The sequence below is a fragment of the Fukomys damarensis genome, unplaced genomic scaffold (assembly GCF_012274545.1).
Source record: "Fukomys damarensis isolate Sample0158 unplaced genomic scaffold, DMR_v1.0_HiC HiC_scaffold_33, whole genome shotgun sequence".
NCBI classification, from domain to species: Eukaryota; Metazoa; Chordata; class Mammalia; order Rodentia; family Bathyergidae; genus Fukomys; species Fukomys damarensis.
In genome coordinates this window covers 33,229,673-33,254,725 of record NW_022900945.1, presented here as the reverse complement: position 1 = coordinate 33,254,725, position 25,053 = coordinate 33,229,673, and the positions used below count along the sequence as shown (strand labels likewise).

Genomic DNA, 25,053 nt, shown 5'->3' with positions numbered 1-25,053 from the left:
ATTGCAACTTTGTCTTTTGCTAGTACAGCCTTCTCTGGCCCACTGTTTTTAGCATTGTCTGTGCCAATGATTCTTTTGAGAATTTGATAAAAAGCGATAAATCAATCCTCGCAGAAGGAAAATGTTAATACAGCACCGGGCATTTAGCTCAGCGGTTTGGTGGCCTGCCTCGCAAGCGCAAGGACCCGAGTTCAATCCCAGGTACCAAAAAAAAAAAAAAAAAAAAAAAAAGAAAAGAAAATGTTGATACACACAAAACTGTACATGTAATTTCAGCGTTCATGAATCCCTTGAAATACCAGATTACTAAGTCCTGCTCTCATGAAGAGATCATCGATGACATTTTGCATTAAATAACACACAGGTTAGCAAACTGTTCTCACGTCGATAAATCTTCTCTTTCGATTGCTTTGTCCATCATAGTAACTACTGCATAGAAAGAGCAAACTGCAACCTATCATTGCACAACTCTTGGAACAACTTTTCAAGTACAGTTTAAAATAAACAACAGGTTTTGTTATTGGTGGTGGTGTTTTCTGGTTTGGGATTTTTCATCTGTGAGGATATCTGATGGGTAATTTTCCACTCAAAGCAACATAGTTAAAACTCAGGCCACTGGGAACAAAATGCACGTGGACACACACTACAATAACATTAAATCACTATTTCACACCACAAACTTGAAAAATACCCTTTGACATTTACGAAATAAGAAATTTAGGTCTAACAGAATTCACAGCAAAATATCGCCTATCTACATAAGGCAATGGATATGGAGGAAAATCATAAAACCTTTATTGGAAGGAATAAAAATTTCCAAAGTAGAAAATAACAGATGCCTAAAGAAAATTAAGACGCCACATAAGAGAAAAATTCAAAAGGAAGTTACTGGTTAAAACAATGCCAAATTTTTCCAAGTTGTAAAGGAGTTTGAGGACCAGGCAAATACCACACTAGCTTCCGAGTTTGAGTCAGACTCGGTAGAGAAGGCAGATGTTGGACAGCAAAGGACTAAGAAATCAGCGCGTAGTGAGGAAGTGAACCTGCTGAGAGGAAGCTACTGTTCTGAAACTTCTAAAGGCTGAAGGATAAAAAGGGACCTGCAAGTCAAAAGGAATCATGGCAAGGTCAACAGGAGTTTCTGTGTAGTTGGTGACCCTGTGTTAGGCACTGGGGACACAAAGAGTCGAGGCATGCCCTCATTCTCTCAGGACTCATAGTCTAGCGAGAAAGACAGGTTCAAATGGGTAATTATAATTCATGAACAAGACAGGTCTGCACAGAGCTCTAATGGAAAACAGGAGACGTGACCTGTAGCCGAGTTCAGGAGGGCAAGGAGGTACTTCCTCAAGGGTGATGCCTAAAAAACATCTTAAAGAACAAGGAATATTGAAGCCAGAGGGAAGGAGCCTTCCACTCTGATAAGACCTCACGAGTAAATACGGAGAACAACTAGTATAGTGGTACAGGCTGAATGCAAGGCTGGGAGCGGCAAGAGTAGCAGAGTGCCCAGTAAATTAGTACACGAAATCATCCGCTTGGAAAGTGGCAAGTGTGGAGCTGGCAAGGCACCTTACCAAAGGGAGCGACCAAGGACCCAGGCAGGGGACATCTGCAGGGCACCAACAGACTGAGAAGATGGGGAAACTGAGGGTCAAGACTGAGACACAGAATGTGCCACAAGGCATGGAACAAGGTTGTATTCCAAGAGGAAGAGCCTGAGCCTGGGTTCCTGGAAGCAAAGCAGCCAGAGCAGTAGTAACAGTCCTGGGGAGGAAGAGGCAGGGAAGTCTGTCCACAAGGTGGGGTCAGCAAGCAGGGGAAGGCTACAAATCCGAGGCTGTGCTTACCACAAAGGCAGAGGGAAGAATGCAAGCAATGTAGTCAAGAGAAGTCAAGCCCTGGTTTCATCTTGCAGCACTGGACGAGCCACATCCCTCTCCAGGAGCTCCCTTTCTAGGCTTGACTGAACAGCCATTTAAACACCTAAAGTTATGTCGGCCAGCTTTCCCACATGGAAAGGACAGTTGTAAGGCTGAGAAGAGGGTATTCATAAATTTCATGTAAGAACTGTCTTTACTGTATTTCCTCCAGAACTCACCAATGATACATTAGTAACTTTCTTTAGTAGAGGACTTTAATCTTCAAATTTACAAAGCTCTCTCACATATATTCTCCAATATAAAATCCTAACCACCATCCTGTGAGGGCTCTAGAATCCCCATTTTATGAATGAAAAAAATGCAATTCTACAAGGTTGAACCAATTTCAACTTCGGATTGGTAAAATAATCTTTTTCTCTTAATACAGAGATTCTATTTGTCATGGTTCACTAAGATACCCAAGACTTAATTAGCACTTGGATTCTGAGAAGTCAATCCCTCAGAAAGTAAAGAGTGCCCACTAATTGTACTAAAGCTAAAAATGTCATTCTAGGCATCCAACTGATTACCTGGTTACTGAAATAAACCAAAGAATCTGTCTGACCTTTAATAAACCTTCATAACATTCTAAGAAAGCTCTGTAAGTGAAAGCAAATCAAAATAAGAATATAAATACTCACCCAAACAGTTCAGTATGAATATTGAAACTTAGCGGGGGGGAATCTTAATTCAATCCATCTACTCTTGTGCAATTGTGTAAGTATAACAGTGAGTCAGATCAAAGTGATTTTATTTTCCTAATAATGGGTTCTTTCTCTTTAGTAACTCCAGAACAGGCTTAGGTTCCAGGTTGTAAATCAAAATACCTTGTTCATACCAACTATATACTAACCTTGCCAATCAAGAAACCAAACAAATTCCTAGGTTTTTAAAAGCATAACATGAATTTTAATTACTTACTAATTCTCCTTTCCTTGTTAATTAAGCCACTAAAAGTTCATTTATATAAAAAGAATATTTCTTATTTCCCTGATGGTTATAAAAATCTCCTTGTATTATTTTCTAAACTATAGATAGCAAGCAGCTCCTCCGGAAAAAAGATCTGTTTTAAAAGAAGTTACAAATATATTTTCAAGTCAGACAATATTTTATAAGTCAATTCCTAGAAGAATTTAGTACAATAGATTTTATGTAAGTTAATTATTAACAAAAAGGCCTGGTGCCAGGAATTTAGCTCAGTGGTGCCGCTGCCAGCCTCGCAAGCACAAGGACCCTAGTTTGTTCCCCTGTACCAAAAGAAAGGCCTGTATTTGGTATCATTACATGGCCATTTAGAACTTTGAGATGAATAGCAAAAATCTGTGAATTTATACACATAGCATGTTCTACAGGAAATTCTGTACCAGACTGTCTTTCATACATAAGCCCAATTTAAAAAACAAAAAAGGACAATCACTGAGTTAATGTATATAAGACACTACTATGTAAGAGCAACATTTTACCAGCAGAAAGAATAAAGCACCTCAGCATTATAATTTTATTGTTAAGAGCATGCTGTGTAGTATGCTCTTCCAAAATGTTCATTTAATAACTGGAAGAAAAAAATAAGAATTGCTTTTTATTTTTTTCCTTTTTTCTTTATTGGTACATTTTAGGTATACAATACAGTTACATTCATCATCAGGATCTTGTACCTTTACATAATATATCTTGGTTCTTGTTTTTTCCCCATACCCCTGCCCTCCCTTCACCCACTCCACGCTTCCCTATTTACAGAGAATTTGTTTCCATTTTTTTCTTTTTCTCTTATTTTTTCTTTGCCTTTCTTAGCTTTCCCTTACTCCTCCCACTTCCCCTATACCTGTAGACATTTTTTCCTATTACACAGTATCAATTATACATTTTGATTCTTATCTACACTTTTAGTTTTTTTATATGTTTACCAAACGAGGACTAGAACTGTCACTTTTATTCTTATGTTTAGAACTCAAGAAGAAAAAACTACCTGCCAAAATACACACAGAAGTATAGAAAATGAAACCAGATCCTCATATTAAATCAAATCATATGTGGATTCTGCCATCTCAGGTAAAGTCTGTGGTCAGCTGCTGCTGTTAGCTCAGCAATTTTACTTGGCTATTAACTACAATGATGACATTCAAGAAATACAAAAAACTTCAGTCTTGAACAGACAGAGAACAGTTTTGCTTGACTCCAACCATGATGAGTTCCTTCATCACTTGGTAACAATGTCTACAAGCAGATCTGAAAGATTCAGAAAAATTATCCTAGAAGGGAATTGAATAGAGACTCATTAACAACAACCTAAAAGGATTTGTGCTTTCTTTCTTTCTTAGATCACTATTGCAGTGACTTCATTCAGCTCATGTTGCAGTTCATCCTGAAAAATAAAAGAGGTTAACATGTCCTTTGTGGTATAATTAGGAGGATCAATTTCAACTTGTAGGTGCACTGCTCACGTAAATTTCCAAAGATGAAAATTACCTGACTAAAATAGTTTGTATGCAGTAATCCTACTGAGCAAATTCCCTGTTCAAATGTTTTAATGTCAAAATAAAAACGCCACTACAATACTCACTTTTAGTTTCTTGTTTAGTTTACAGCAGTATCTGTACATCATTGCCAAGTTCAGAGGTCCAAAATCTGCATAGAAACTGAGATTTTAAAAAAGGTAGTATTTAGTACAATTTTCAGTGAAATCCATGCTCATTTTGTTAAATTTTCAATCAATTTCAATGATCCTTCAGGAATAAATATCATTATGTAAATAATCTGATTTGTGGTAATCCAAGTAAATAATGGTTTCACCTTAATTGTGTCCTTCAATTATTCTAACACATGTTTTAGAGATGTAGTTGGGCAGTATTGAATTTCATCTCCTTTTTCTCCTTGCCTTGTCACCCAAGTAAAAGTACTGAATAGCAGGTAAGGAAATAACCAATATGAATATAACATGCACAGGGCCTCTACATCCTGCTTTTATTTCTTCATCAACTGGCTTGTCATGACGCTTACGTACCCTGGTTTCCAATTCCAACCATTCTGTTCCAATGCTCTCAGTTCTCAAGTATCTTAAATCCACTCTTCACTCTCCTTGAACTTTCTGTACGATAAGACACACTGCCCCACTCTCTCTCTCTCCGTCCCTGTAGCCCCCCCAAGGATACGATCCTCAATCTACAGATATTCTCTTTTATCGATCGTCATGAGTGAACCGGCAACCCAACAAAGAAGAAATGTCTCTTCCACCTGAAATGCTGCAGCAATCTTCTCCATCTTCCCACCCTCTGCTGTTTCCAGGACCCATTATCTACAGCCTTTTCATCCCCTGGCACTGGAGATGTATAAACCCATCTTTCCTTCAAATAAGCCTCGGCACTAAAATACATTTCGCTTCTCCCAGTCACTCAAACACCAGAGAGCAAAAACTAAATACTGATTTAATCATGTTATATCACATGAGCTACTACTCTAACATCTCTTCCCTTTCTGTTCCCATCTTAGCAACTGAAATCCAGAGCCTCTTCATTTGAGGCTTGCACTGTTGAAATTCCGTCTCCTTTTCCAGTCATCCTGTTCCCACAGAGATCAATCTTCATAAAGCCTCACAGCTCACCTATCATCCCACTGTTCAGAAGGGGTGAGCACTCCTTACGGCCTTATTAATTCCTTGGCCAGCAATCAAAGCCTCACACAACGTGCCCCTGACTTCCAGGCTGATCTGACCTCCTGACACACAAGTGTTCAGCTTTTTCATTTGTCTGGGCCACACTGAGCAAAGAGGAATTGTCTTGGGCCACATATAAAAATATACCATATAATTAGCACATAGAAGTAACAAAACTTCCTGTTTATGCTTTTTATTATAACATTAAAATGAAATAAAACTAAGTCCCAGTTTAATAATTAAGAAAACATACATATATGCTTAAAAACAATAAACAGGTGTCTCCATGGGCATAAATGAACAGGCTGAAATACAGTTACTGGCAAACGTAGGTAGGTTGAAATAGTTTATCGGTAATCACTGTATTTTACTCTCCAAGCCACACAAGCACATGACATGGCTGATATGTGCAGGTTCTGATTCAACTGGTTGTGTGTGGTGGGCACGGGAGGTAAAGCTAGCCACGCACTGTGCCTTTCCGCACACTGTTGTCACCTACACACTCTGCATTCAAGCACCATGCAATCTGCTCACAGGCAACATAGCTAAAAATCACAAAATGATGTCAAAAGTTTGCAATCTTGTGAGGCTACATTACTGTCTGGGGTTGAGGGTGGGACCTGCCTGCACTAATAGGTTCTATATGAAACATTCATTCCAACAAACATACTCCTGATTTCCAAATGCTCCATATGGGGGCTGGGGATTTAGCTCCGTGGTTCCACTGTTTGCCTTGAAAGTGCAAGGCCCCGAGTTCAATCCCCGATACACCGCTGAGATTTTAAAAAAAGTAGTATTTAGTACAATTTTCAGTGAAATCCATGCTCATTTTGTTAAATTTTCAACCAATTTCAATGATCATTTTGTTAAATTTTCAACCAATTTCAATGATCCCCCAAAAATAGCAACTCCAAATGCTCTATATGTATCTCTCTTTTTTTAGCATGATAGATTTTTTAAAAAAGGATGCCTTTAGCATTTCCCTGGAGCAAATCTGTCCATACTGTCCACACTGACCCCTTCTTCAGACCCCTCCCAACCTGGCTCACATATGATTTTCCCCACAGTCTTTCCATTCACCCCGCCTTTCTTTTAGGTATCAGGGATTGAACTGGGAACCTTATGCTTGCAAGGCAGGTGGTGGCACCACTGAGCTAAATCCCCGACCCCCGTTCTCCCTTAAGAAACACTAATTACCCTCTCCTCAAAGTCTTCAAAACTGTATTCAAAACTGTATTCCACATATGTACAAATTAGATGATGTGATATGCCAATGGACAATACTGGTAAAGATGAAAAGATAGAAACAAAAATAACAAAAACCACTAAAGAAATTCCCAAGTATCAAGAAGAAGTATAAATAAAATATTTGAAGATAGTATCTTTTCCTTCAAGGGCCCACTTATTTTTCCCAATATAGAAATTAGACCAAGGGAAACATTATTCTCTTAGGTTCAAAGACATGGTATTTCCAAAAAGTCAGTGTGGGAGGAGTTAAAACAGGGATAACAGAAAGATAAGAGAGGATCTATTCTCCATCCTCCTTAATGGTCCCTAGGAAAGACAGACTGCTATAACAGCAGGTTGCTCTCCAAAAATAACTGATGAAGATGCTACTGTTTTACGCAGTTGTAACTCAGGAAACGTCCCACCCCAAAATATCTTCATGATCGATGGGCCTGGCCTTATATTCCACAAAACGTTGGATAGTCTTCAAGTCACACTAAAAAAAGATCAGTCAAAAACTTTTCACAACCATGAGCAACTCAGAGCAAGTCTTCAAAAGCCAGAATCATCACAAACAAATATAAAGTCAAAAAACTATCTTGTAAGGTCATTTGCTATATCCCTTCTTTGTCATGTTTATAAGAATGTTTATATATTTATAATATTATTTTTCCCTAACTAAATACATTTCTGATAATGCCAAGGTCATCAAAAAAAAGAGTTACAGTTCCTCATACTACGCTACATTATCACTACTTTTACATTTAAAAATGCTACAAATAAAGAAAACACCTTCCAGTAACATGCTTCTTAATAAGAATCTTCCCTAGGGTGAAGGGAGGGAAGGGACAAGGGGAAAAAATGAGAACCAAGATCTGTCATGTAAAGGTACAAGATCCCAATGATGAATATAACTGTACTGTATACCTAAAATGTACCAATAAACTCAATGAGGAAAAAAAAATAAGAATCTTCCCTAGAAGTAGGGAAAAATAAAACACATTTATAATAAAGATGATTAGCTAGAGGAAAATATTAAAATTTTCAAATCAACTAAAATCAGTGTAAATAAGTCAAATAATGCTAGTTAGAGTAGAAAATATGTATTTTGGAAACTTACAACAAAGGCAAGTCAATGACATAGGTTCAACATAGGAGAGAAGAAATGTAACACTGTCAACCCAGGGACAGTGAGCAGGGAAGAGAAACAGCAGAGATAAAGTCCCTTAGTGACTATACAGAAATCTGAGGGCAGAGTGGACCCCTTTAAATTGACCTGTTGACCTTCCGGCAGTGGACAATGCCTCCTCTGTTCTAGCATTACAAGGAAAAGGTCGCCACAGCCACGGCCAGGCACGACCCCCACTTTGCCTGGGTAGAGAAGGGTATTCATTCGGGTAGGGAAATCCATGGATATGTGCTTTTATTGTCTCATAATACCCTGATTCCCACAGGAATGAATGAACGAACAAATGAGTTTCTCTAACTATGCAGAAATTTCCTCTAATAAATTTATAAAAGTATGAATCGACTATAATGAAGCAGCAAGAATCAATCTGTCTTTAGCATTAATAGCTAAAATCAAATCTGTTCCTGTTTTGACAGGGAAGGAATTTTTAAAACTGGAGCAAGCAGAAGTAGTGGGGAGGAAAGAAGGTGATCTCCTTAGAGGAGCAACTACAGGAGAAAGAAGAGCTGAAGGATCAGGTGCACTTGGGGTCACCCACAGAGTCACCCACTGCACACAAGTGTTGGTCCCACAGATATGCAAATGGCCAGTGCTAAGGCTGAAAGCTTTCTTTCCTACCTAGCATGTCCAGCCTTCTCATAAGATTCAAGAAGTTTATAGTCTATCACTATTTTGTCTAAAAAAAACTAATTCTGCTGAGTCTGTTCCCAGAGGGATCACTGAAGTACTGTTATCCTTATTCTATGTATTAGAAGTTGTAGGTGAACATCTTCAGCTCCTCTGCAACATTACTCACATATTCAACAGTCTATTACCACCTGTTCTGAGCAAGATGCTACAAGTTAAGGTGTTAATCCAAGAACGCTTATTATTAAAAAAAAAAAAAAACTACTTTAAAAATAGGATGAAAAAATTCCATAGGATCATAATAAGGTATCCCAATCCTTTATTTTTTTTTTTTACCAGCACTGCTGATATGTTTTGTCTGTTCATTTACACATTCAATACGTACTGAAAGCCAGTCCCTACTCCCTAGGACGTCACCATCCACTGAGAAAATGGTATTATCCTATAACTGAGATTACACACAGGCATACATAAATATAAAATTTGGGTGAAATTAAACAGCACAACCTCTGGACTACACACACCAACTATTTTCTTTTTTCTTTATTCTTTTTTTTTTTTTTTATACTGGGGATCGAATTCGGGTTCTTGCAATTGCAAGGCAGGTGGCGGACCACTGAGCTAAATCCCCAGCCCACCAACTATTTTCTTTACTACTCAATGTTATTAGCACCATTCCAGTCAGATGATAAAGTTCCTGCACCTGACTGTACTCATAATGACCATATTTTTAAAGGTCATAAAAGTTCAGTGAATACTAACCTAAACTAAGGGCACGCAGCAGTTTTTGCTCAGACGCTAACAGCAAACGACCCAAAGTCACATCAATGCCAACATCCTGAGGAAAAGCAACTCAATAACAAGCCTTCCGTGCACATAAAAGTCTACTGTAGAACTAAAGACCAACAGGAGCCAGGGGATTCCAGTCCCATTTTGGTCAATCCAGTCACTGTCTTACCTTGTTGGGACTCTACACTCTCATCCATCAAAGGAAGCCACTGAATTAGATGGCTTTCAAAGTCTTCCCAGCTACTGCACATATCATATATTAGAATCTGGAGATCTGTGACTCCATTTATCCACACCAGAGAAACCCACTCACTCAACAGCTCAAATGTTTCTCAAGAGCTACCTGCCCTACTTGGATGTACTCAGTCCTCTCAATATATTGGGTCTGGGCTCAAAAGGAATTTCCCTCAGAGTTCCTCCTCAGGAAAAGGGGAGAACACTGCTATCTCCCTAAAATTTGCTATGCTTTCTGCACATTTGGGTAGCAAATCTATGGACTAGAAAGCAGTTCTTTATTCTAGGAAATTTGACAGAACTATTATGTACTTTATCTGCATGAAGTGTGGCATTTCTTGAAATCATGAAAGGAGAAAATTTCACTCTTGTCCCCTGTTGCAACATCTCAGTTTTTAGGAAACTGGGTTCACAAAACTGAGAGTCCAGAGCACCCTCCTCCCTAGTGGCTGTACATTCTCACCAATGATGTACTGCAGAAAGGTTCCTTTTTCCCCACATCCTCAGGTCCATTTGTTTTGTTTCTGATGACAGCCTCTCTGACTGGCACAGGCTGGAATCTTGGAATTGTTTGGGTTTGCATTTCTCACACTAGTTATCTTCTTAACCACTTACACATTTACCCCAGCATCACTCTGGCAGCACTCAGTGCCTGGGCAGCTGTCACTGCAACCAGTCAATTCTTGTTTTAAAAAATTTTAATAAAAACGTCATTTTTATATTTCCTGTTGTATTCTCTTATAAAGTTTACCCAAAAATATGTATTTTTGGTCATCCTATATTTAAATAATTGGACTTGTAAGCAGATAAGCCTGAGGCAAACTGCAGGGTCATGGAAAAGTTCACCTGCTGCTCCTCTAAAATGGACGAGTGCTGTCACTTTGCCCTGAAATCAAACAACGGGTCGGGGGATACATGGCACCTTCAGACACCCAAGTCTGTCATTCTGTGATTACCCTCTTTAGAGCAACTCTTGAAAATCCCTCTAAAGACTCAGATTGATGGACCTAAAAGGATGCTTCTTCAGGAATACATTGGTAAGATTAAAATTCACTCCTACAGAAGTGCTCCCGACCAGCGTAAATTAACACCATTATTGGATGGTAGGTGCCAAAGGCAACAACACTATGTGGGCAGTGTAAGCATAGCTCAGGCAGAAAACAGGGTAAGGACTGATGCCCTGCACACAAAAGGCTAACCCTCACGTATCCTGCAGGAGCGGAAGCCCTGAAAAGAAAAATAGTTACTCTAAAACCTGTGCTGATGATCACATTATCTCTCTGAGTTCTTGAAATCAAAACAAAACCTCAACTTCGCCTTGGAAGCCCTGGGTAGTGCAACCTCTACCTCCTTGGGGTCTCATTTTGCACCATCCCCTTATCTAATCGCTAGCAGGCTCCAGCCATCAGGATTACTGCTGCTATCCTCCCACGCTCCAGCCTCGATCATCTACTCACATTTTGGGTCTCAGCCCAATCACACTTCCTCAGATCCCCATTTTCACCCCTCCTTGCCTAGACCCTGGTTCTCAAACACATCTCCCAAGAAGACCGACTTTAATCGGTAGGTGTTTCCTTCAGAGAGCTTACAGTTCATTTTCTGTCTGGATTTTTTTTTTAATCTTTATTAAATTTATTAGTACATTTTAGGTATACAATACAGTTACATTCATCATCGGGATCTTGTACCTATATATGACTGATCAGGTTCTTATTTTTTTCCCCATTCCCCAGCCCTCCCTTCTCCCCCTCCACCCTCCCCTGTTTACAAACACATTGTTTCCATGTTTTCCCTTTTCGCATATTTTTTCTTTTCCCTTTTTACCTTTCCCCTACCCCTCCCAGTTTCTCTACTCCTTTAGACTTTTCTTCCAATTACACAATATCAATTATACATTTTAATCCTTATTTACACTTTTACTTTTTCACAACAGGGATACTATTCGGTATTTACACATGTGTGACTTATTAATTTCACTTAAGAATATGGCCTCAATGTGCATTCACTTAGCTATAAATGTCTCTAGTTTCTCATTCTTAATGGCTGAAAAGTGCTCCACTTTATTAAAAAGCACACACACCTTTATCCAGTTTATGGGCAATTGGGCTGTTTACAAGTTTTATCTATTAGAAATTGTGCCGCTATAAACATAGGTGAGCATATATCACTGTGGTATGATTCTTTTAATTCTTTTGGGAAGATACCCAGCAGAGGAATATCTGGGTCAATTTGTTTGAGATATCTCCATATTGATTATATCAGTCTGATTCCCAGCAGCAATGCAGGCTTCCTTTCTCCCCACAACCTCAATCAGCATTTGCTATTGGTTGATTTCTTGATAGCAGCCATTCTTTCTGGGATGAAGTGAAATCTCAGTGTTGTTTTCATCTGTATCTCTCAAATGAACAGTGATGTTGAATATTTTTTCATGATTATTTGCTGCTTTTACTTCTTAGTCTGAGATATATCTGTTCATTTCAGATGCCCATTTTTTAATTGGATCTTTATATTTGGGGGGGTGTCTGATCTTTTTTTTTTTTTTTTAGTTCTTTATATATTCTAGATAATAGTCCTTTGTCTGAGGAGCAGCTGGTAAAAATGTTTTCCCACACTGTAGTTTGTCTTTTAGCTCTGTTGGTGGTTTCTTTTGCAGTGCAGAACCTTTTAAAAAGATGAGATCCCAGTTGTTGATTCTTTGTGCTAGTTCCCAAGCTACTGAGGATTTGTCCATAAAGTCTTTTCCTATGCCAATATCTTCAAGAGTTCTACCTAATTTATCTTCCAGCAAGTTTGGGTCTAGTTTTAATCTTTGACAAGTTGAAATTCAATTTTTCCAGTACCATTTATTAAAGAGGCTCCTTTGTCAAAGATGAGGTACCTGAGAATGTCAGGAGATGCTTCTGCATCTTCTAATCTGTTCCATTGATCCTCAGGTCTGTTTCTTTGCCAATACCATGCTGTTTTTAATCAGTGGCTTTGTAGTACACAGTACTAGGTTGGGAATTGTGATACCCACTGCCATGTCTCTGTTATCTAGAATTTCTTTTGCTATTCTAGGTCTTTTCTGATTCCAAATGAATTTTTTAATCATTTTCTCTAGTTCTATGAAATACACTGTTGGGATTTCAATAGGGATTGCATTGAATCTGTATAGGAGTTTTGGAAGTATGGATATTTTCACCATATTTTTTCTTCCTACCCAGGAACAAGGGATGTTTTTCCATTTTCTTATATCCTCTTCAATCTCTTTCAGAGTTCTGTAAGTTTTCAGTGTAGAGGTCTTTCGTCTCCTTTGTTAGACTGATTCCTAGATATTTCAATTTTTGGATGCTATTGTGAAAGGTATTGTTTCCCTAATTTCACTCTCTCGGTAAGGCTGCTATTTGCATATAAAAAGGCTATTGATTTTTTAGTGTTTACCTTGTATCCAGCTACTCCACAGAATCTGTCAATCAAGTCCAGAAGTCTTTTGGCAGAGTTCTTTGGGTCTTCTATGTGGAGTATCATATTGTCAGCAAATAGTGACAGTTTCACTTCTTCCTTTCCTATCTTTATTCCTTTTATTTCTTTCTCTTGTCTAATTGCTGTGGTTAATGTTTCCAAAACTATAATGAACAGGAGTGGTGACAGTGGACATCCTTGTCTTGTTCCTGATTTTAGCATAGAGGTTTGCAGTTTTTGACCATTTAGTATAATGTTGGCTATTGGCTTTCCTTAGATAGCCTTTATGGAGTTGAGATAAAGACCATCTATTCCAATTTTCTGCCGGGTTTTCATCATGTAATGGTGTTGAATTTTGTTGAATGCTTTTTCTGCATTTTTTGAGCGGATCATATGGTTTTTGTCCTTGATTCTGTTCTGTCTGGATATTTGAATCATGTCTTCCTACAGTGATCAGTCCATAAGCTCCATGAGAATAGAGCTTGGTTGTGCCCCTAACACCTGGCATTGAGACAACTGAGTAAATACGTGAAAGACTGGCATGGTTGGTTCATTTGTGACAATCTTTCTCCCACTCTAATCATTCTAAACTGTATAGCAGGTTGTATGCAAAGAGAACTATCACGCATCACATTTTATACCCAATGAATACAAAACAAAAATAATCCAGAATCAAATACTAACAAATGCTGGTGAGGCTGTGGGGGAAACGGTACATGTCTACATTGTTGGTGAAAATGTAAACTAGTACAACCACCCAGAAGATTTCTCAAAAAAATTACAACTAGAAATTCCACTTGACCCAACTCTTCCCCTTCTAGGTATCTCCTAGGGTTAAAGACATCATATCACAGTGATACAAACATACCCATGTATACAGCAGCACAGCTCATAATAGTTAAATCTTGGGAGCAGAAAATGTGGTACTTACATACAGTGGAGTACATCTCTGCCATAAAGAAAAATAAAATTAAGCCATTTATAGGATGCACCATTGATGCACCTTGAGACCATATTAAGTGAAATAAGCCAGATACACAAGCTTAAATATCACATAGTTTCAGGCGGGGATTTAGCTAAGTGGCACCACACCTGCCTCACAAGTGCAAGGTCTCCAGTACCCCCCCCCAAAAAAAAAGTCACATAGCTTCTCTTATATGAGAAACTCAAATTATAATATAACAAAACAAAAGATAACAGAATGAGGATAAAAAAGGAATGAAGATGTGTTATGTACACGTACCAACTCCTCACCGGGAATATAAATATTATGCACTGCAAAGATGTACTGATAAAGATTTTAAATAATGTCTAGTGCCATAAGATAATCGTTTCCAATAACTGCTGGTAAGAGTAGAAACTGATCAAAACAAAATAAAACAGTAACCAAAAAATCCTAAATAGGAAGAGGCAGCAGGGGTGTGAGCATCACAAGACCACCATCCACACGTCTCATGTGCAGAAAGGTCGGGCACATTCCCCGTCTTCCCTCTGCCGCCAGATCTTCACCACTGGCTCGCTCCAGATGAGTCTGCTTCGGTAGTAACCCTACTCGGAAAGACTCATCCCAACTACTTCAGTTCTTCCCGAGATTTGTACCAAGCTCAAATCATGTCAAGCCTTTCCTCTGGGGATCCAGAGCCACAGGCAACGCTCTCCAGCCCTGAGGAACTACACAACGCTGACACGGTAGAGGCAGGTCTAGCAGAATCGGTACCCACCGTGAACAGTTTCCAAGAAGAGACCCTTTAAACAGTCTTTTTCTCATACTTAGCAAAAATTTAAAATATTTTTAACGTTCCAAATGAATCAGTAATTTGACTATCAGGACGAATACAAATGCTATGTTAATTCCATACACCCTTCAAAAATAAAGAAGTATATAGAGAAAGAAATCAGTTATAGGACCGGGGATTTAGCTCAGTGGCACCGCGCCTGACTTGGAAGCACAAAGTCATGAGTTTGGTCCCCGGTACCCACCCCAAAATCAGTTATACAAGGACCCCAATTCAGAAATCTCACCAATCTGAAACATAAGTGAACTTGAATCATAAGTAAGCCAAGAACAAAGTCAGATTATTTCTTTTAAAGCCTGCCACAAAACCCAAGTATGCCCTCCAGCTATATTTATAAGAGAGTCCCAGTCTGAGTCTATTTAGACTTATTTCATATCCTTGCTAATAAAATCAGGCGTCTGGTTTCTACGGCTGCAGTAGATGAGGCTCATCAGACATCGCAGGGTGGAAGCAGCTGTGAGTGAGCACTGCATGCAGTGATGTTGAAAGCTAATCTGACAAAAGGCAACGCCAAAAAATGCTCAACACACAGCAGTAAAGTGTCGATAAAACTCAACAAATAAATTAAAACCACTAAAAGACACAGGCTGTTTGGCAAGCAGGGCCATCTGGCACATCAGTAAAGAGCCCTTTATCCCTTACAAGCCTTTTAAACTATCCTTGAATTACAGTGGACTGTTCATAGTCATTGCACTCATAATGACAGAGTCTGAGTATTGTATAAAGCAAGTCATGATTAGTAAATTTTTTAAGAAGGTAGAAGCATAGATTTCTTTTGCAAAGTCTAAGATTTTAATATGTCAAGATGTGATTTTTCCAGATTGGAGAGATATCACTCAGTGATAGGGCCCTTGCCTAGAATGCACAAGCCCCTGGATTCGATGCCAAGCACTGTTTTTCAAAAAGTAATTTTCCCATGCTCTGTAGAAGTTGCCTTGCTGAAATGCCACATTCCCAGACAAAAGTACATAAATGCTATACTGTACATCAATTAAGGAGACCAAATTTGAAATAAACCACCTCTTCAGACTCTCCAAAGAAAATTAAATTTTATAAACAAAGCAGCACAGTTAGGCATGGTGATGCATGTCTGTAATCCCAGCACTCTTGAGAGTCTGAGAAAGAAGGATCACAAGTTTAAGTTCAGCCTGAGCAACATAGCAGCTTAGTGAGATCCTGTCTACCAAAAAAAAAAAAAAAATTGATGGAGATAACAGCTCAATCCAAAAGCCCTAAATTCTACATTCAATCTTGAATACCACAAAAATAGAATGGAGTGGGGAGAAGTGAGGGAGAGAAAAGAAAAAAGAAGTAAGAGAAAGCCAGCCAGCCAGCATGCCCTAACTGAAAATCTCTTCAGTTAATCAATGGAATGTTATCATGTTTAAGACCAAAATATTAAATTAATAAAGGAAATATTTTACCTAAAAAATATAGTTCACAGTTGGGTGTAGTGGCATATACCTATAATCCTAGCACTAAGAAGGCTGAGGCAGGAGGATTACAAATTTGGGACAAACCTGCACTGTATATATATATTCAAGTTCAAGGTCAGCCTGAGCTACACAGTGAGATTCCATCTCAAAAAAGCCAAAAAATAAATATATAAATAAAAACTATAGTTCACACAAACTCTTCTTATAATGGAATTCACTGTCAACCACATATAACTGTGATTATTTATCAGATTTTGAAAGTTGATAAAAACTGGGACTATTTCACACTTTCAACAAATAGAGAAATATAATTGATGGCTCTTGTATAAATATATATTTATTTGGTGGTCCTAGAAATATTTGATTAACAAAAACATATTTTAAGTAAACTGAAACTAAGCTTCTTTAAAAGTTTTGTTTTTTAAAAAAAATAATGCATTCCACAATTCACCACAGAAAGCCTGACTCAAATCCCAAAGCCAAAGAGGAATTTGAGATCAACTGTCCTACCTACTTCCCATATTTTAAACAAATAAATACCTAAATATCCAGAACAATCATTGCCTATTTTCTGATTAAAGTTCATAAAGGACAGAGACTCCATTTTTCTGAATCCCCCTTTTTACTTCCTGTTTCTCATGCAACAAAAAACAGGCAATTCCTCCTAATTTACACATTTGTACTTAACCTGTCATTTTCTCCAAGTCCTCCAAGCCAGAAACTTTGCCTTCACCTTCAAGTCCTCCTTCCTGCCCTTATCTAGTGGGCTCCAAATCCAGTCAGTCCATCCTTCCCAGCCTCTCCCCATGTGGCTTGTCTGTTCCCATTGCTACACCCCAAACCCAATCCCGCCTGGGCCTCCCTGGTCCCCCACCCCGCTGTCAGCCACAGGTACACCGGTCTGCACAGACCCCAGATCTGCCCCTCTGCCATTCCCAAACAAGCACAACTGACTGACATCAAGTGGCTTCCCACAGCCCACTCCTCACACGCGTCTGCTCTCCATTCCAACATCACACGCCATCGAAAGGAACTGCTGTTCCCAAACACCACTGCGTCTTTGCTCAGAGCCCTACCTGAAATCTCTTCTTTCCTTTTCCTCGGTAACTCATTCATTCAGCCTGCAGTACAATCTCTGTGCCAAGCCCTGGACTAGCCAGAGGGATACAATGGTGAGCAAAAACTGGTCCTACTGGTCCTCAAAGACATCATAAAATGTCCTCTGCTATTCACACACCCTTCACAGCTAGTTCAAACATCACTCTCTGAAGTCTTTGACACCTGAAGAGTAAAAACCTCTTCTCCCCTTGGACTCCTCACACTTACAGCTACAGCTTTTGTTACATATTGCCCTTCACCCTGTTTTTATCCCACTACCTTCTTTTATATGTGTCTATCTTCAAAACATTAGCACAGTTTTCCTCATGAAAATCTATCCCAACTAAACAGCAATTTTTGTTTAGCAATTTTCCACCATTTTATAAGTTTCAAATTCTACTGTTCAAGTCCCATAAAAAATGTGTCTAGTTTTTTTTTTTTTCAAGTATGAAAGTGTTTTGAGCTGTGGCTAAGAAAAAGTCATTTACTTTGGGCTTCGGAATGTGTTTATGAACTTACAAATGAGAACATCTGATGTCTTAGGAATCTACTTCAAACAAAACAATGAAGCCGTCCTGTGGTGGCCTGGCACCAAAAACACTGTACTTGCAGACAGCACCCCGTCCAGCTCTCCTGAGCCCACTAGAAAGTCTGCTTGGGCCGCACTCTCTGTGTCCTGATGAAGACAAACCCTTTTAAGAAAATTCCTTAGCAGCCAGGCTCCATTCTGCATTTTCACCAGGCTTACTTCAAGCAAACTGAAAAAACTGCACAAGAATTTATCATTAGGAAAATTAGAGACTGGCTACCCATTGTGAATGCATGAGGGGTCAAAACAGCCAGGTTTAAATCAATCTAGGAAGTAAAATCTGACTCCAGTGGATCACCTAATTAAGAACTGGCTTCCTCATAATGAAAGAACATGACAACTCTGGATATATATATACATATATGTATACTCAAACCTAAGCACACACACCTAAAGCTCACATTTTCAAAAAGGAGGACTGATCAATACTGAGCTATTTTTTCAAGGTTAGGACAGAAGGAAGAAAAAAAGGAAAAGAAAATATAAACCTAGCATCATTTAAAAGCTAAGCAGTTTTCTAGGTTTTTCAGAGAATTCTATGCAGAAATCATTACCTCTTAAATTACACAGGTTAACCAGCAAGAACATATCACCAGACAGCCTACAAAAGCAGTTTTCATGGACTTATAAAAACTGGGTTTCTTTTGCTTGCACATGTCCTCCTAAAATACAATAATAATTAACTCAACTTCTTTTCTGTTTTTATAACAGCACGCCAAAAGGAGAAAAGACAAAATTACATACACAAAAGAGGGTCTGCAAACAAAACACTTGTAATTACCACCACACGTCACATGACTTGGACATTTCTCATTAAAACTGTCACGCGGGATAAAGCCTGCCAGGAAAGGCCAGAGCTGTCCCACACCCTTCCCACCAAGCTCAAGAAAGGACACCCGGGAAATTGGTGGAGGCCTATGGACTCCAGAGAAGTCAGCTTGTAGCTTGCGCTGTGATTCTGTCACTTACTAGCTCAGTGACCTCAGACTATGCACTGTCTTTCTGGGCCTCACTTCCTCACCTATGAAGTGGTGATTAACAACAGCACATAGTGAATTTGTCCTGAATTTAACCAAATCTCCTCTTCTGTCTACATAATTCCACTTCACAATGAGAGCTGAAGCGCTGGATGCTGACCCTGAGGCTCCATAAGATCATATATACACGTGTGTATGTGTGTGTGTGTGTGTGTGTGTGTGTGTGTGTGTGTGTGTGTGTGATTAGTTTGAGGGCAACACAACTTCCCATCAAATAATCTGACCGGCAACATATTAAACTTGAAATAAAAGTTGAAAACTAAAAGGGTTTCTTCTCACCTACATCTAACCTAAATATTCATTCCACAAAATATTTCTAGATAAGACAAGTTTTTCTATACTTCAAAGATGTCCTGTGTTCACATTCTGACTCAAATCTGTATGACGGATAGTCTTAAGTCATTCTTCTAAAATTTCCTTGTTGCATTTATCAGGGTGATTTCATAAAGTTTAAATTAAAAAACTGATTATTTATATCTCCCATTTAGCTAACTAGTCCTCACTTAGAGGCTGCTCATTCTTACCATGCTAAAATACTTGGTGAAATTTATGCATAACTGCTTAAAATCTAGTTCCCTGTGCAGATATCTCCTCTGCTGCTTTTTCATTACCTTCCCTTTGCAAGTACCAGGAAAGAAGAAATGAAAAGAACAAGACTAAAAATGAAGACCTCATGCCAGTGGTGGCGAACCTATGGCACGCGTGCCACAGCAGGCTGTCCGTTATCACTGAAATCTCTAAAACGTTCACTGTCACTGCCTATACAGTGTCCTTCACTACTGACCAGCTTTCCATGCCATTAACACCAAACCTACACCCATAATCCCCATTAGGAGGAACACATAAACGCCATACAATCAACACATTTGATGTTGCTAACCCCTGAGCCAAAAATCATGAGCTAGATTACTAAAATGACGCCTCCATTTGGATTATAGGGCCCAGTTTAATACCAAAGAATTATCCTTTCTGGAGAATTGTGTATTTTCTGTAGCTTCATCAAGTACAGATAATCTTCCTTGAAAGGCTCCCTGTTCAAGGGGCTATGTTTGTACCACAAGGATGTTAGCCAATACCAGTGATGGCGAACCTTTTAGAGCTTTCAATGATAACAAATAGTCTGCCGTGGCACGTGTGCCATAGGTTCTACACCGCTGGCCTATACTCTGTTTTAATTCTGACTTGAAATTCTGACCTAAGGACAAAGAATTAGTTCTTATTATACACATTTCATTAAAACTAATCAGGCCTACAGAGATGAGATAAGTTGTTTTAAAATCAAGAAGCAAATTCGAACTTTCATTCTAATAGCCTCAACCTCATGAGGTGACTTAATTTTCTCCACTGGCTTCTCTCAGAAGGTTGTCATTTTAATCATGGAGTTCTATCATCCTTTCATAACTAAATAAACATCTGCACATGACACTGCTGTGTCCAGAAGATCTGTAGCCTAATATTTAAAGAGTCTACTTAATAGTTTCTAAGGTGATAATTTAGCTAGAATGGTAGCATTTCATTGAAGCAGTCATCAAATAATTACACACTTATAGGGCTACAGAGACCCTATGTGTTGCTGTATACAAAGAGAGCCCTTTCCGTAGAGGCATATACATTATGATGTAATAGTCATGAGCTTTCTCCCCACAGGACACCCTCCACAGACAGAATCCAGGATGTCACATGTCCTCCTAGAGACTGGGCAGTCCTCACGTCCCAGAAGTGGAGCTGTAGAGATGGACTCTGCTGCCTCTGTCCCTCCCGACTTTCCCTCCCTCTCCTTCAGTTTATCTCCACCTATTTGGCTATTTACTTCTTCCCTTGCTTCTCTCAACCTAGCCCTACTTGTAAGATACAGAGATATATCTTCTCTTCCTCCCCAGAAACTGCACCATTCTTACAGCTTTATCATCTCTTTGGGAAACTCCCAAATTTAAGAACACCAAATTTACGTGATATTCAACAGTGATGTGAATATGCCTTGACTTTTCCCCCAACTACGGTGGATTGAACCCAGAGCTTTGGCACCAAGCAAATCCCCAGACCTTTCTTATTTTTTATTTTGCTAAGTCACTAAGGTGCCCAGGCTAGGCTGCAACTTGTGATCCTCCTACCCGGACTACCATCATTGCCACCTCTCTAGACTTCCTCTGCATTTCTTAAACTCATTCTGGCTAAGATGGAAAGCTGGATCTTCCCACCAAAGCCAATTCTTCTGCCCTATTTCCTTGTTTCAGTTCTGTTCTAACACCTGCAGGCTCACCACCCAGGCTGTCTTAAAAACTTCTTTGGCTCTTTTTCCTCAACCCCGCAACATGTAACCCACCTGATCTGCTGCCACGTCACATGGATTCAGAGCCCTTCTTTCCATCATCATAGCCCTCATCCTAATCTAGCTAAGATACTTGTTTCTCCCCCATCAGACATTCCAGAATCTTTCTGTGTAGGTTCGTACCTTCTCTCTAATCTCCCTTGAGTGATGCTACTATGTTAATTTTTGAAATAAGGGCATATGTCCTCTGGAACCAGAAGATTTAGTTTTATACTCCAGCTCTGTTACTGCTTATTTCTGTGACCTTGGGCAAGTTACCTAACCACTCTATCCCTTATTTTCATCATTGAGCAATAGGATGGCAATAGTGCCTGCCTCACAGTATTATTTTGAAAAAAAAATGGTTATCTGTGGAACACCTAGAAGAGCACCTGCCACACCTTTAGATGCTCAGTAAATGTTTGCCATTGTTTGCAATTAGCCCAAATCCAGTCACACCATATTTGCCCAGAACTCTCACAAGAGCACAAACATAGCATACCGAGGAAACTGCAGGTTCCTCACCCTGGCAATCAATCTGTCCCCAGCTGACCTCTCAGGTTCATACTCCACATTTCCCCCCATGTGACCTGCGTACACACCAGGCAAAGTGTTCCCTCAGCAGATGTCCTGATCCTCCTCCTCATTCTTGTCATTCTTTCTTCTCTTTCCTCTCATGCTCCTGCTGAATAAAACCCCATCCATCCTCCAAGCCAACCTCAACTCCCCCAGAAAGCCTTCTCTGAACCCTCCCACCAGACACGCCCCACCATCCTGAGATCCTCTCCGCCCAAGGGCTGTGCTCCTCTCAGGATAGTTTCCTTTCCTGTACCTCTAGCTGCAGTCCTGATATTCACCCTGCTGCTTAGCAGCTCCTATCCTCTGCAGTCATCATCATTTTATTTCTGTACCATCCAGCACTGCACAATACGCTGGGGAAGCAAAAGAGATGGGGTGATAAGAACCGCAGCCCTGCTGTGGCATGCGAGGGCGAGCGCAAACTAAGAGAGGCACACACTCTGACCAGAATGAGTGTTCATGATGGCTTCCAACGACATCCAAACTCACAAGATGAAATGAATAGCCTCAAGCAAGCTGTTCCTTACAAGACACCAGAAATACAGTGGAATAAATACAAAAAGTGTATGATTTGTAGCCAGCCCTATCCTAAAATACCAGCATTAAAATTGCACAGGAAATGTTTTCCTCACATGTCAATATTAGACTCAAAAAGCCATTGTGCACTGTGTTTAGCTGGCTGAATATAATTTTCTGCTAGATCTGCCACCTAGCAATCCCAAGAGAAGTGACTCAGACCTCAATGACTGGAGCCCATTCAATGGCAAATTAATAATCTCTGGTACCTTAGTCACTGCAGGATGGAACACGAAGGCATTTACAAACTCTTTACCTCAGAGATCCCTAAACCCTAAACTCACAAAAGGAAAGCCACAACAATGCCCACTGCCAACAATAGATGACCACTCAGTAAACACTGCTGGCAGTGACATCATCCAGGTACACATGGTCAGGGATCAGGCTGTGCAGAACACTCCATTTGTCTAGGAGCAGAGCTGTAACCTGACACCGGGGATTTAGACCTCCGTCTCAGCAGCCCTGGGCACTGACGAGCAGCAGGAAAGGGCTCTTTCATTCCCACTCTCACCTCAGCCTTTCAAGAAGCTCAGGATCCCAGCACCGCTAAGAGAAATGTCCTGAAAACATCAGTTCAAGAAAATCTATGATGATGTGACAAAGATTTTTTTCCTCAAATAAAAAATATGCCCTTAAAGTTCAGAAAACTCGATCTTTGTTGGCCAGGGGCTACCCACAAATCCTCAGGCAAAACTGCCAAAATCATTTTTAACAGGACAACTCTTACGAGTTCATTTAACTACGTTCATTTAACTACGTTCATTCAGCTGCACGTTTGGTTATGATAAGAAAGTAAAATTCAATGTTTAAATTAGAATATAGTAAGCTCTTCTGTAATACCAGCTCTTAAAAGGATATAGCCAAGACCATTCAGTCTTATTATCTGTTCCTTTTTGAATGAAAATTTACCTCGCTTCAATTAATTTTTAACGCCTAATGCATTAAAATACTTTCTTTACTATCTTTTACAGAAAACGGTTGCTTAATATTTTATCTTCTCAAATCCTAATCCCACAGAAGCAAAGGAAGTAAGTAATGAGAACTCATACCACTTTTTCAAAGGCAAAGAAAATATACCAAGCTTGAGGCACCTAAATAATTCAATCAGTAATCTGCCATTCAAGCAAAATCTCTCTCATAGATACGAGCTGGACACAGCTGCCTGCAGCTTATGTGTCCCACTTTATGAACACAAGCTGTACAAACAAAAACATCCTGAGACACAACAGAAGCCTTGTGAAACGCCAAGCTTAAGCACTTGTCGTGAACGCACTACCCTGTACCCCGTGGGTGCTGCATAAATACTTGGTGACTGACTCACAAGCCAGTGACAGTCTGGTAACAACAGAGCTGTGACTGCCCGGTCCCACTCGGAGTGTTAGGAATCTAACAGTTGCTGCTTATCGTGGGAGTAGGAAGAACTAGTATACACAGAAGTCTAAAGAGACTGAGGTGTTGACAGATTCATTATGCTATTTCTCCCTGCACCTCTCCCCAAGCATTTAAAGCTTTTAAAAAAATAGTGTTACCTACCTCATTGAGGGAAAAAGTAAATAAAAGTACACAGTATATCTTCAACTAAAGAGCCAATAAGCCAAATGGTTTGAGGGGGAAAAAAATAGAAACTTACTTTTCATACACCAGCTCCTCATCGATGGAGAAATAGTGGGTATGTACTGTGCTTTTTGGTCTATTCCTTAGAGTAGCAAAATATAACCGATCTGAAAGACAAGTTTAAAACACAGAAGAAAACATATGAGAAGTAGGGAAGTGGCATAATGGGTGTAATCGTGTACAAAAGATCAAAAATAACAACTAGCTGCACATAATTTAAAGACCCCATTAACACGTGGCAGAAACATGATTTCCAGAGACCCAAAAGCTCAACATGAGCACAAGTTAAGAGAAGTGAGAGACATGAGTTCCAGACCCAGGGACTCTCCGGGGAGGTGCGGGGAGCTGCTCTTCCCAGTGTTAGACCAGCGAGTGTAGACCTAAGCTTAGGGTACCCGCGAAACTGGAGGTGCAAGTTTGGTTCCGAAATCTCCAGACCTCAGCAGCTGCGGAAGGGGAACAGAGAGGCGAGCCTCTCCCCTGCAGCTCCGGGGACCTCAAGAAAAGGAAGGCAGGAGAAACACGGGCGTGTGGGTGGAGTTGTCTCGAAAACCTAGGCCAACCACGGTGGGGTAAAGCACACCGAGAGGATTAACCCGCGCAAAAGCTCCGCGAGCTGCTCAGTGGAGCAGCTCAGGCAGAAGCCGGCGCTGTCCCACTAGCAGGGCGCTGCTGCAGAGGGAACCAGGGAGGCAAGAAAGAGAAGCCGGAAGCAAGGGGTCCTCGGGGATAGCAGAGGAGCAGAGGAGACCCGAGTGCGCGCGCCGTGGCTACAGGACCCGGGGCCCCGGGAGACTCCGTGGGCAGAGGCGGGGACGAAGGGGCAAAAGGAGGAGTTGGGGAGGTGAAGGTTGCAGGGTGGGGGGCGGCTTCTCCTCACCTTTCATGAACTCGCATGCCCCGATCAGTTCCCCTGACTCCGCTGCCATCTTAAGCGAGACA

General features: G+C 40.1%; 1 protein-coding gene across 4 annotated transcripts in view; it reads right to left on the bottom strand.

Annotated features, from left to right (window-relative positions):
* Positions 1 to 25,047, bottom strand: part of Cdc14a (cell division cycle 14A) — a 154,311-nt gene extending 129,264 nt beyond the window's left edge. For 3 of the 4 annotated variants that reach the window (XM_010639075.2, XM_010639077.2, XM_010639074.2), the window contains exons 1-3: positions 24,992 to 25,047; positions 24,128 to 24,218; positions 4,483 to 4,558 (exon numbers count right to left, since the gene is read on the bottom strand). In XM_010639075.2, coding sequence (XP_010637377.1) covers positions 4,483 to 4,558; positions 24,128 to 24,218; positions 24,992 to 25,040 — 216 coding nt within the window. In that variant the 5' untranslated portion in view covers positions 25,041 to 25,047. Of the gene's footprint in view, positions 1 to 4,482; positions 4,559 to 21,944; positions 22,081 to 24,127; positions 24,219 to 24,991 lie in introns of those variants that run through there. The other variant, XM_033758336.1, reaches the window with a different exon arrangement.
* Positions 25,048 to 25,053: the final 6 nt, after the last annotated feature.